This window comes from Drosophila navojoa, chromosome 2 (genome assembly GCF_054131105.1).
Source record: "Drosophila navojoa isolate 15081-1374.11 chromosome 2, UAZ_NAV_1.0, whole genome shotgun sequence".
Lineage (NCBI taxonomy): Eukaryota > Metazoa > Arthropoda > Insecta > Diptera > Drosophilidae > Drosophila > Drosophila navojoa.
The window spans coordinates 26,413,678-26,427,048 of NC_142890.1; the positions used below are offsets into that span (position 1 = coordinate 26,413,678).

Consider the following 13,371-nt stretch of genomic DNA (forward strand, 5'->3'; position numbering starts at 1 on the left):
TTGGCTAATTGAGCACGACATGGCTTATTCGTGTACAATGTATGCATTTAATAATTCCATTTATTGTCTGTCATCCATAGGTGCTGCACGAGGCGAAACTCAATAAATATTGCAATGAAATGAAATTAACTTGCGTCAATTTATGGTCACTTTTTGTTCGTATGCATTGAGTCCTTGTCGCATCGCTGAGCTCATTCCCCATCGATCCCATGCGTGTGTGTCGGTGTGTGTATATCCATTATAATTGCAATGCAGTCCTTCTCACTGCATCCCTTTGCCCTGTCAATGCGTCCATAGAGCACAATGAAATGGAATGTCAGCTAGCCTGTAATATTCCGTTGCTTGTCAATTTTTATTGCATATGCTTTAGCCTTCACTGGTCTAACGTGTCCTTTTATCATCATAATCGTCACCATTATCATCATCATCATCATCAGCTTCGTCATCATCCATACTTAGCATGCGATACGCTTATGGCGTGGCAAAACGGCAATTCGACAATTCTTTCCCTTTCTTTGTATTGCCGCAGGCAAAGCATTCAATACCTTCGCTTTGGCATTGCATGTTACCCAGAATCGAATCAAATCGAATTGAATTGAATCGAGCTCCATCCATCGCCCCACATGGATTGTGCTTGTGCTGCTTGTTGCTTGAATGGATAGAATCGAAGCGTCGCTCTGCGGCATTGATGAATCTGAGTCAAGTGATTTCGATTAGTGAGCTCAGCCCAAGAGTAAAATGCAATCTGCTTAGATTTATTTGAATTTTATATTTTTTTTAATCAAATATTCGTTTTCATGTTCCAAGTCCCTGTATTCAGTTCTTGTAAAGCTTCAGAGTTTCGCAGGCACATACAAGAAATTAATTTGAACATTGTTTTAACAAGGTAAAACCAGAAATTAAAAAAAAAAATGCTTTTTTTAAATATAAGAACAGGAAAATTTAAGTAACTGAACAAATTAGACCAACGTCGCGTCGGTTTATATGTATATGTAGAGATCTATGCCAGAAATACTATTTTAATGCCAGAGCCACGTTCACGCTGGAAGAGAGACACATAGATAGAGATTCACAGCGCTAAGAACAAGTTGCCAATTAGCGAGCTTTGCAGCGACTCGCCATACTCACAATATAATACTCGAACGGAGCTCGACACAGTGGGCAGACCTTGGCGAGACAGACATCGTAGACTTTCTTGAGGCAGCGCTTGCAGAATGTGTGCTTGCATGGAGTGCTCACAATGCGATGCTTGCGGCAGAGGCAAATAGCACAAAAGTCTTCAGAAGCGTCCATTTGTAGTACTTTTCCTTTTGTTGTTCGGTTTTAGTTAATTTTTTATGAATGTTTGTTTTTCCGATGATTATGAATGTGCGACCAAAAAAATACGAGTCAAACGTATGTCACGTGAAGTTTAATGCAAAGGCAATATTTTTGACACATTTTTGTTTTCTTCTTCTTCATCTTTGACATTCTACGCTCTCGTTTTTCATGTTGAGTGCATTAAATGTATTACACGAGCTTTCATTTTATTTATGACAGCGGCCATTAAACAAAGATTCTACAATAAATCGCAAACCTTTGGGCACAGCAAAAAAATAAGACTCTAGAAAGTAAGAGAAAATATCGTACAGGGTGTCTGTGCGGAAGGACCATCTGAATACTATTACTTATTATAATATATATTAATGCTATGTAGAAGTAATATATTATATATCCTTAACTAATACAGTGCTTATTTAGTTTCGATCTATGGCTTTCTGTGCCCTGGAACACCCTGTGGTTGGTTGAGTGCGTGCTTGTGTGAAGTGGGCTTTGTGAAGTAGTTTTTGCCAAGTTGATGCGCGCCTGTTCATTGCTTGACATACTATTGAATGAATAGAATATATAGATATTATCGAGTCTGCTTATGAGCAGCCAAGCGTTGAGCGCCGTCAAATTGCAGCCGAGATTGATTATCGTGCAGGAGTCCTGTTGACTAACTTATGCTCATGCCATTTCTGTTCTGTTTTGTTACTTCCAGCGGCTGGCTGGGCAGCGCCAAGGGCTGGTTGGGCAATGCTTCGATACCGTCGATGCCGGCCATGGCAATGCCGTCGATGCCATCGATGCCGGCGATGCCATCGATACCATCGATTCCTGGACTACGCAAGAGCGGCGCCGCCGACGGAGCAGAGGGCGGCGAGGGCGCTGCAGATGCCGCGGCTGCGGGTACTGTGAGTGGAGGCGATGATGACGACAAGTCGAGGTATATTAGGTATGGGCCCATGCTTAAGAATGACGGAATTATATGCGATACAAACAGCGGCAAACATAAAGCAAAGATCATATATAAAAGCGCGTTTGTTACTAAGTTTTCTTTTATCCTATATATACAAATTTTTTATTTTCTTTTTTCGTAAGTTTTTTTTATTTTACTTAAGTTCTTGTGCAACTTTTTGATACGATTGGCGCACCTTTTGTTGAAATTTTGCTCACTTGACGGCTATTGTTTGTCGGGATATTTCTTTTTCTGTTTTGTTTCAACCTGCGGAATGAATCAAGACGAAACTTTGAATTTTGAAACGAAACCAAAATTAATTATACAGCTCCCGCCCAAGCCTTTGCGTTGATACGCCCACTAAAGTGGCAAAACAATAAGATACAACTAATAATAACATATTTATATATATATACATTTTAAACACAAGTTACCCTAAATATGCCCTATGACTACTGTCATTTAGTTTTGTCTTTCACTATTCACCAATTTTTCTTCTACAATTATTTAGCTAAAAAAGTTAACAAGAAAACAAAACCAAATACTTTTATTCACTTTCAAACAAATTCTATCGTTTTTTGTTCCAACTTTTGCTCAATTTTTTTTATTCAAAACTCTTCTTCTAAATTTAGTTTGACTACTTATAACTTTGTCTTTATACTGTACAGACAATTACCCACATATAACTCTTTGAAACGTTTTTGTATGTATACCTAATATCCAATAAGGAACTTACAATTAACTAACAAAGTGCCAAAAAGTCGATTATCAAACAGAATTTTGTCCCTTTGCAAAATTTGAATTAGTTTTTCTCACTTTTATCAATCAGTTGATTAAGGTAAGTTTTTTATTATACTCTGATAATTCGACATTTTGTAAGGGGACACAATTATGGATAGTCGAAGAATATTCTTGAAGAGACGGCAACATAAACAACGAATTCCATAAAACTCATAATCAAGTTATATAATCATTTAATTTTGGATTCATGCTGTAAGAAGACACGCCCCATACAACATTAACCAAAGACCATCATTAGTTGACTTCACACTTTGATTCATTTCACATTTTCATTTCGTAACGCGTTATTTTAAAAATTCAATCAATTTGATTTAATATATATAGCGATTAGTACAGAAAGAAATGTTCAAGTATCAGATTCCATCATTATTGAGCGGCCCATCAAACCACCTCAAGGATTTAAGCAAAACTCACACCAAATTAATCTGGAAATATCCTTGTGGCTACGCAGTAGATAAAACTAACTAAAAACTAATTGTTGTTAATAGCTGTTATCATTTGATTTGATATTAGTTTACAATGTTTTTTATTCCATCCTAATTTCTCAGTGTCGATGTGTAGCTCATCGTGTCTCAGTAATCATTTTCTCTATGTTTTCACTATATTTTTTCTCATCTGATTTTAAATGTATGTAGCAACTATATCATTTTCTTCAGCTCTGCAACTCTGCAGCTCCTTCCAAATACACTCTCCAATTGTGCTAGAGTTCTTTCTAATTGATCTTAAAGTCACAAAGCGAACAGCGGGAGACTCAAATAACTAAACTGAAATCTCTTTTAGTGCATGTCCTAGTGTCCTCTGTCTCTCACTCTCTATCTCTCTTTCTGGTCTCTTGAGTTCAGGTTCATGCATTTGTAATATCAGTTGGTTTGGTTTTCATTCCTCCTTTCGGTTTGCATCAATCAATCGACATATATTCTTCTCACATTGCATTCACCTCGCAATCATCAAAAATAATTTAAATATTAACTGTCCTTGACTGAGACTAAAATCAAACGTGTAAATATACATAAACGTGATGTGATTATGGAAACATATAGTAATTGTCGCAGGCTCACACAATCATAGACTAAATTAATATACGACATAGAGTTGGTGTTAAATATAGCTTTGAACGCAATTAGACAATTACACTGATTGCTTTCAATTTACATAATTGAGAGGCAGCCGTTTGCGTCGCGCGGATAAATTTATCTCCTGCTTGCCCATCCTCATTGCAGCGCAATTTACAAATTGAGTGAATTTCGGGCAACGCATTATCAATTAGTCGCCATTCACACACAAAGCTCTGACCAACCTGATTGAAAGTCAGGTAAGGGTGCTCTCACTGGGATACCCTGAAATATTTAGCTGCTCTGTTAAGGACTCTCTTGACTGTTACGTACAGTTGAACAGAAACATTATAACCCTTTCCTTGTTCAGAATAGCTAGAGGCTATATCAAAAGTTAGGTAAGGGTGTTCTCACTCGGAATGTCCAACTAAGAGATACCCTACAAAATAAATGTCTGTAAATAATGAAATATTGAGGTGCTTTGTTTAGAATTGTCTTGACACTTGCGTACAGTTTACCCCTTTCATTCATTCACAATAGCTGCAGGGTATAACATAAAGTTGTTGATAATGCCCAATTAAAACATTCCCTGAATGAAACGTCTCCGAACAAAGAAATGTCTCTGTTTATAATAGGATTCTCTGAGCACTTACGTACAGCTGCAGAAAAACACTATACCCCGTTTACAAAGGCTGGAGGGTATAATAATTAATTGTCAGCGCAAATTTAACGCAATTGTAAGCTCTCCATGCCCCCTTAGTTGCATCCATAAATGAACTTGACTAATTAGCACAATAAATTAATTAAAACAATGAAAATATGATTTAGAATCGATTAATTTAGTCTATGATAAGATCCAGTAACCTTCTCTAGTTACAGGCTCCCAACTTAATTTGCACGTATCTTTGATTTGTATATTATATTAGTTGCTTAACGGGATCCAATTGGCAAATGTCTAATTTGATTTTGTTGTTGGGCATGTCGCATGCTGCACGAGTTCAACTGCAATAACCACACCAGATAATCTGTATATAGATATATATATACAATATTTCCATATAAATGTACCCAAAATTCACAAACATAAATCTGACGCAAGCTTATTTTCTATCTCTCTTTCTCCCTTTCTGCTCTCTCTCTCTCTCTATCTCTTTGTGTTGCACGCTGACGCAATTTCTAATTACAGCGCTACAGAGGGTGCTGATTCGCATCCAGCATCGGGCGGCGGCACGCCCACTGGCGACGAGGGTCAAATTGGACAGGGTAAGGGCGATGAATTGAAAAGTACGTGTCACAGTTTGATTGGTAACAAAAACATCAATACTGATAAAAAGTCAAATGAAAGTCAACTTGAAAACAAGCAAAAAGTGAACTTCAATTGCAATTTGCCAAATCGAAGTGCGAACTAAATTTATAGAAAGCGGTGACAGGTTACTAATTAGCTAGTAAATACAACCCGTAGTTAATATGCTCCACACACTTCTAGCACCCACCTACTTATACACCCCTAGCTGATAATATTCCGATCTCCCAATACTGTTTAGTTTGTAGCCTAGCGACTTTGGTTGACTGCATTAATTAGTTGGAATCACTTTTACTTTAACTCTACTTCATTCGCATCATATTCAATGAACTAATCGAACCGATTATCGCTTCCACAGTTACCACGAAAGTAACACAGCAGGCCAAGCACTTTGGCTCCTTCTTGTCATCGGCCATCAGCAAGGCTGGCAGCAAGATCAAGGAGACGGTCAAGGATAATGTGAGTACAGATGCGTGAAATCCTAAAGCCGCATATTCTATATGTTATTCTTGTGGTTCTTCCCCGTTTCGCTCGTTTAGACCATACTCGAGTCATTCAACAAGGAGCAGGAGGCATTCATTAAGGGCCAGGGCGGTGCAGGCAACGGTGCTGCCCCCTGGATCGGCCATGCCAACGAGGCAAAGATCAAGGAGGAAATCCTGGGCTTGTCACAGGATCGTCGCAACTTTGTGCGCGCACCGCCAGCCGGCGTTGACTTTGACTTTAGCTATGACACTGCATATCCCACTGCCATAGCCATTATGGCCGAAGACAAGGCGCTCGAAACGATGCGCTTCGAGTTGGTGCCCAAGATGTAAGTGCGCGTGGCCATGCCCGTCCAAGCTAACCCTAAAGATTCTCACTCATTTATCCGTGCACAGCATCACTGAGGAGAACTTCTGGCGGAATTACTTCTATCGAGTCTCGCTAATCATTCAGGCCGCCGAGCTGGGCACTTTGGGCGCCGATGGCGTGGGCCAGGCTTCCAGCGGTGAAGATGGTAAGTTCATCATGGTTTATTGCCCATCAGCTATCACACCAAAGACCAAAGAACAGATCACAATCAAGCGCTTGCACCGAAGCGATAAACATGCGCAAGTTTTTGTTTTTCTTGCGCTTTCCTCTTCAGTAACTTTCTCTACCAAACTCTCTTTCTCTCACCTACACACACATACAAACACTCGCTATTCGCGCGCTCTGTGAATTAACTCTGCCAATAATGTCTCTCGCTCTCGCTATCTCTATCTCTCTAACTCTCTCTCTCTTTCTCTGTCTATCTAAGTCTATGTTTCCACTTATGATTTAGTAAACGTTTCTTTTCATACACGCGCCTTTTCTCTTTTCATTTCGAATTAGCTCCAAGTTATAAGTCTCTCGTTTTAACTTTCGGCTAGTATCTGTACTACACACCGCCTATATAGTATGCTATCTGAACCCTAAGTTTCATTTCTGTTCAATCGATTTTGATATCATTTGGATTCGGTTATAATTTAATTTGTAATTGTCCTTCAACTGCACCGGCCTGTCTGTCGCCTGTGCTGAAGATTCGATTTCGTTTCTCATTTTCACCGATTCACTTCGTCGTGCGCTCAGCTCTCAAGATCAATAATCTATAATCAAATATCAAATCAACTCAGTCTTTCTTTCTTTCCTGATTTTTCTACATTTTTTCTTAACATTAAATTTATGTATATTTTTATTTGTTTTTTACTTTCATGTATATATTTTTTGGTTATTTTAAATACCAAATTGTAAAACCAAAAAAACAATCAAACCCAACTGTAATGAATTGACATGCTCGAAAGCAGCTAAACAATTACCAGATAAAGCAAATATTAATCCCACTGTCAGCCCTGTCAAGAGTACGACAGGCGGCGACAGCCCCACAGCAATAGCCGCTGTCTCTGACCAACCGAAGCCTGTCATTGATTTGAAGGCCGCCGAAGAACTTAAGCATGATTTGACCCAAAAAATCTCCGAGTCCGAGTTCGTTTCGGACGAATTTCAAACATCCAATGATACCGATTTGGCCGAAATCCAAGACGGTATGCGCAAGCTGGGCATCGATAGCCTGTCCCAACAGGCACTCGCCAGCACCGATGGTAAGAGGTCTTAGCTTGCGAAATGCAATAGCTAACTGTGATTTGATTAAGTTTCGTTCTAATTATTATTGGGTAACATTTTACTTTTTGGTTGTACATAAGAACTTGGGACTTCAGTCGAAGTCTCGAAGATGTCACAAGTTTTGTATATTTATTTGGGCTGCAAGCAGAGGATTGCTGTCTGTATTTGTCTGTGTTCGAGAAATACGTATAAAGACTGACGATAACTCTAAAGTTCTATAACATTCCGTTTTCAATTTTATAATAGAGCAGAAAATAAATTGAATTATTGCTAAGCTAAAGCTGCTTGGCATAAAATTAATAGAAAAATGTTTTATCAAGTCAGTTTCGATTCACCTTTAAATATTAATAAATTAAAATTAATATGTTTTTATGTAATATTCAAACTTAATTTCAATTTGCTTATGATTTATTTCAAGTTATTTATTTTACACATTTTGTACATACATTTTCGGTTTGGTTCTTTTTTTTATGCAACGCCCTTGAAGTTTGTCCGTGCATAAATTTCACTGGCTGCCGCATAAATATACAATACATACACATACATATATACATACACATGCGTACATAGTAAAGGAAGCAACGATTAGCGCTTCAAATCGTGGCATTTCTCATAGTTCATGCAATTCTATAGTTATAGATGGCAACACAAGAGACGCAAATGCTGAAGGCAATGTTTGTAGTCTATGGATTTCGAATGGCACATCCATACATTCATCCTAGCTTCAAGTGAAACGATCTAATAATCCAATTCAATTGATTTCCATGTCCGTAACAGCATATTTGACTCATGTCTCTAGTCTATCACGCCCCATCGCGTCGTATCATAACTATACTATATAATATACATATATACATTTCTGAATTCTTTCATTTTATTTCGGGTTTCTTTTGCCTTTTGCCCTTGCCACATTTGAACTGTTTGGCTGTACAAACTTTAATTATCATTTAATCATACATAAACTAACTTTATTCAAATAGAAATTTTTTATGAGAACACAAAAACAAATTTCAACTCTTAACAAACTAACAAACAAACCAAGAAATGTGTGTACAAAACAAAGTGTAAAAACCAAACAATTCTCTTTTTTCTCCTCTGCTCTGTTTCTTTCTTTTGTATGAATTCAATTATTGTCAAATCGTTTTCTTTATTGTCGAAATACTAACTAACAACAATCCAAAGCTCTGGCATTTAATTATTAAATAAATAAACAATAAATATCAATTGAAATGAAAGCAACAACAACAACAATAAAATAATAAAACAAAACCGAAATGAATATGCAAAACCTATGGCATCTTATGGATAATAAAGTATTATAAATAATATATAGATCAACACATATATATACGTACATATATAAATGATAAAAAGCATATAACACGAGAGACAACTCAAGTCTAGTCTAATCTGTTGTTGCCTTTCCCTTCTAACTAGCATATAAAGTACTAAACAAAACAAATTCAATAATTGCCCACTTTAAGTACCTATGATCAATATAAATACATATATTTATAACAACTAAGAAGATATTAATAAAATATGAACTAGCCACAAATCAATTTCGAACAAGTTGAGTATGACCAAAATGATACAGATTCTTATTATTATTATTGAAATACTCTTTGCAATCTTGTGCTTTTTATTCAATTGCAAATTCATAAAATTTTCTAAAATTTCGCTATTTCAAATTTCTGTATGATTATCAATTTTGTTGTTTATAGTTTTTTTTTTTTAGTCTTAACATATTCTTTCCAAATATTTCGGCCAAATATCATATGAAAAAAAAAATGAGAAACAAAATTTGAAGACAAAATTAAATCGCGTTTCCCCCTCTGACACAAAAACACCTCCCACACACTGAACACATTGAAAGATCTATAAAAAGCTATACAAATTCTTAGTATCTAACACACAATATGAATTATGTATTGAAAACATTTAACAAGCATTTATTTTTCTTCATGTATTTCTTAATTTGTTCTCAAATCATCTTGCAGAAGATTGAATGGATAAACGCTAAATTCAAAAACTAAAAATAAAATATATAAACAAAACAAAACAACAACAAACAAAATTGTCCACATAACGGCAAACAAAAAAAAAACAAAAACAAATAAAAAAACAGAATGTTAAACGATTTACAAAAAAAAAAAACAAAAACAAAACAGCAAACCAAATTATATACATATATAAAATATTCACTTGACAAACATAAAAAAAAAAAAAAAAAAAACAAAACAAAAAAATATATATTATTTATATAAACCAAAAAAAAGAAACCCAAAAATGTTACTTAAAAACTGAAACAAAATTTTGTGTGGTAAGTTAGAAATTGTTGATTGAAAAATTCAATTTTCACTTATATTAAAAAAAAAAAAAAAAAACAAATCGAAAAAAATAAAAAATTTGTGAATATTTTGTTGTTGATTTTCAATTGCATACAAATTCTGTTCCACAAAATAGTTGCCACGAATTTCAAGTTTATTTCTCTTATCGCTGTTGTCAATGTGTGTCCCATACGTATAAGTACAATATAATATCTGTCAATGTGTTTGTTGTTATTCGTGTTCACTTAAGTTTTCAACAAATTTTACTTTTACTTCTGTTAAAAAAAAAAAAAAAAAAAAAAAAAAAAAAAAAAAAACGTATGAACGTTGCAGCCGGGCATTACCGATTGCAGAATGCTTATTCACGGCCCAAACACTAATAGATCCATTTTCCGATTTGCCACGCTTCCAATTGGTATATATATAGAGTATGTCAACAGCAATCGAGGTGTTACATTGTGAGTTTATAGCTCTGTCACGCCCCCAATGGGTACATAGATTCTTAAAAGCTTACTTAAACTCTCTGACAAATATGATTTCCGCTTGATCACGTTCCTATTTGAAGGATCGGGAATATGTTGAAACTTTATAGTTGGAGGGTATACACGAGTATGTTCCGCATTTCAAGTTTGATAGACGGACAGAAAGACGGACAATACACAAAAGCAATATACCCATGTCACTTTCGTGAATGAGTATAGGTTAAATAAAAATACATGAATTTCTGTATTTTTGTAGTTGTTTTTTTTTTAGTTTATTATTTTTTTGTTTTTTTTTTTTTTTTTTGAGTAAATGCAAATTTGATAAATGTAGTTTACATCATTATATATAGAAAAAAAACCCTTTAAAAAACAAGAGAAATTCTACCCAAAAATTGTGAAGCTTTTAACTGCACAAAAGAAAAGAAACAAAAAATTGAAAGAAACATGATTTTAGAAACCAATTTAAAATATGTTTTCTTTCTTGTTTGTCATAAAACCAACTCACCACACAAAATCCAAGAAATTTATTTTTCAAAAACCAATTATCAACAAAAACAACAAAAACACCTTTTCCCAGTAACGTAAGTCAGTCCGTCCATGTTCCAACACATTTTTAATTTTAATTGTTGTTCAGAAATCGAATTTATTTACTTTGCAGAATTTTTCAAATAGCTTTTAGTTAGTTTTTATATATTTGGCGTGCTTTGTATAAGTAAATATATGTATATAAACGGAAATGATATCCAAATATTTAGCTTGCTTTTGATTTCAATGTTAAATATGCTGTAAATACACATGACAGATTTTAATTTAATACTATTCAACATTTTTACTCACATAAATGTATATCTATATAAATATTTCTATATACATACATATATACGTTATATACTTGGTGTCATCTTTGGCACCTGATTTGGTATCTGGACAACAACAAGCAAGTCATGGCGCAGGACCTTTTCCCCTCCTAGCTTTTCTTCCTGGTGCGTGGGCATATTGCACGCTATTCGTTAATTAGCCAGGTTATGGGCATATACAAGTTTGCTAATCAAAAAACAAAAAACAAAAACAGCAATAATTTATTACATTGGCCTCATTATTATATTAAAAGAACATTTTCCACCTTTTGTAGACGATTACTTTTCAGTTACGGTGCGCATACCTAAACGAATAACAGTCTGTGAAAACCTCCTATGCCCCCTTAGTTATATGCCACGCGATTAGTTGCAAGGTAAAAATATATAAAACGAGACATAGAAAAGAAACACATGTACTTGCTTGGAGGGTCGATCTAAATTAAACAAACTTCAATGCTTGCCTAGACACATTTATAATCAATAATATTCAATATAATGTATGCCATAAGTATGCCAACTATACAACCTATATTTAATATGAACTCATGTGACTATAAGCCACACACATACTAATCGACAGTTTGATGCATCTTTCTCAGAGGAACAATGGGAGAAGGACTTGGAGGCTGAGCTCAAGGACTACGAGGTTGTCGACGAAGGAGGCACTGGCGCTGGCGGCGGTGGCGGCGGCGGCGGCAAACAGAAGCGAACAGATGATGGGGACGAGGATGAGGATGACGCACCGACAATATCCAATTTGCGCACACGTTCAACTAACAACGATTGGGAGGAGTATGCCGACCTAATTGAGGATACCGATGATTTAAAGTAATTAAGAGCTTATATCGTAGTTTCTTCTAAGTTGGCTCTAAGTTTATAACTTAACGTTTCTTTCCATTCCTTTCTATTCCTTGTTTCTTTTAATAACAAACCTTACTTGTTTTCGAACCACTACTCTCTGATTATTGTTACGTAAACCCATGAAAAACCAAACACCCCGACCCCAAACCGATCTGCAACCAATTTATGCCGCATCAACAGAACATTGAAGTGCCTAAAACGCACCATGTTGGGCTATCTATGAGACGAGGCAATCTTTACGCTCATCTAATGTTGGCGTAAAAAGTTGGTTAACATACAACGATTAAATGTAAATAGAATTTGCCTCGGATCCTATTGGAAAAGTTGGTTGAGATCTGGCCATTGGCCGTGCGCAAAAATGCAAACATTTTACTCAGTTGCCTTTTAAAGATGATATAAGACACTAAACTCAAACAATTCAATTATGTTACAATTTATAAATCCACTTTGGCTAAATTCAAACTAAAATCCAAATACCACGAATTCTCCTTATCGTTTTGTCACATTGGTTGACGAGTCGGAAACTTTCGCCAATTGTTCAGCACACGAAAATGGCAAACAGTTAACTATAACATACATACATACACAGAAATTTCCACATGAAACTGGTTAAACTAGAATATGAAACAAAAACAAACAAATATGAAAATGAAAATAAACAAATCGAAACAACAAAACGGCATTAGTATAAATCGTATTAAAATATAGTAATGGATGCATAAAGAAGCTTCAATGCGAAACATTTTGTTATTTATATTTATAAATAATTAATTATATGAATATAAATATATATGTGTATATATGTGCATATAAATATATGTATATATATATATACGCATATATACATATACAGAAAAAGATAAAATTAATGCATTTGAATTTAATGTGTAAAAAAATATTATAAATATTATAGATATATATAACATATATATGTATATATATGTATGTACTCTGTAAAAAAAATATATATATACATACATATATGAAATCCAATTAAATATATTAAAATTCAAGAAAACTTGTTTAATACAAAATTGAATTTTCTTTGGTCATTTACTTGAATTTACTTAAACTAAATAATAATTTTGAATTTATTAGCTTTGTTACTGCATTGATTTTGATTTAAATACTTTTTTATATCTACAAATCTAGCATTTTATGTTTTCCCTTAGGCTGATTTTATATAAATATAAATATATTAACCAAAACACACACGCATATATTCCTTCTAAAATAAATGCCAAAAAAAAAAAAAAAAATTATTTAAAAACAACAGTAATTGAGGTAAAATAACACTTTTAACA

The 13,371-nt window shown here is 34.7% G+C and overlaps 2 protein-coding genes and 2 long non-coding RNA genes across 19 annotated transcripts in view; 2 read left to right on the plus strand and 2 right to left on the minus strand.

Moving 5' to 3' along the window:
* Positions 1-13,326, plus strand: part of Sap47 (Synapse-associated protein 47kD) — a 36,575-nt gene extending 23,249 nt beyond the window's left edge. For 2 of the 16 annotated variants that reach the window (XM_018112865.3, XM_018112868.3), the window contains 8 exons: positions 2,021-2,254; positions 5,297-5,373; positions 5,772-5,872; positions 5,953-6,227; positions 6,295-6,413; positions 7,219-7,515; positions 11,806-12,034; positions 12,248-13,326. In XM_018112865.3, the coding sequence (XP_017968354.1) occupies positions 2,021-2,254; positions 5,297-5,373; positions 5,772-5,872; positions 5,953-6,227; positions 6,295-6,413; positions 7,219-7,515; positions 11,806-12,034; positions 12,248-12,290 (1,375 nt within the window). In that variant the 3' untranslated portion in view covers positions 12,291-13,326. Of the gene's footprint in view, positions 1-2,020; positions 2,255-5,296; positions 5,395-5,771; positions 5,873-5,952; positions 6,228-6,294; positions 6,414-7,218; positions 7,516-8,719; positions 9,110-9,537; positions 9,861-11,481; positions 11,602-11,805 lie in introns of those variants that run through there. The other 14 variants (XM_089259253.1, XM_018112869.3, XM_018112866.3 and 11 more) reach the window with 12 other exon arrangements.
* On the minus strand, positions 25-1,416 carry LOC108659787 (LON peptidase N-terminal domain and RING finger protein 1). The gene is made up of 2 exons (XM_018112880.3): positions 1,129-1,416; positions 25-1,042 (listed from the first exon to the last, which is right to left on the minus strand). Exons 1-2 carry the CDS (start codon positions 1,291-1,293, stop codon positions 1,001-1,003), a joined length of 207 nt encoding a protein of 68 aa, XP_017968369.1. The 5' UTR covers positions 1,294-1,416; the 3' UTR covers positions 25-1,000.
* LOC149092287 (uncharacterized) lies at positions 2,261-5,203 on the plus strand. The gene is made up of 2 exons (XR_016196677.1): positions 2,261-4,370; positions 4,509-5,203. It is a non-coding gene; the product is annotated as an uncharacterized LOC149092287 (long non-coding RNA).
* LOC149092288 (uncharacterized) lies at positions 10,885-11,482 on the minus strand. The gene is made up of 2 exons (XR_016196676.1): positions 11,187-11,482; positions 10,885-11,132 (listed from the first exon to the last, which is right to left on the minus strand). It is a non-coding gene; the product is annotated as an uncharacterized LOC149092288 (long non-coding RNA).
* Positions 13,327-13,371: the final 45 nt, after the last annotated feature.

Excerpts from the sequence above, each read along its gene's own strand:
- LOC108659787 (XM_018112880.3), bottom strand. The coding sequence starts at position 1,293 with ATGGACGCTTCTGAAGACTTTTGTGCTATTTGCCTCTGCCGCAAGCAT. Across the intron at positions 1,043-1,128 it reads CTCCGTTCGAGTATTATATT|CGTGAACGTGGCTCTGGCAT; the intron begins GTGAGTATGGCG and ends TCTCTCTTCCAG.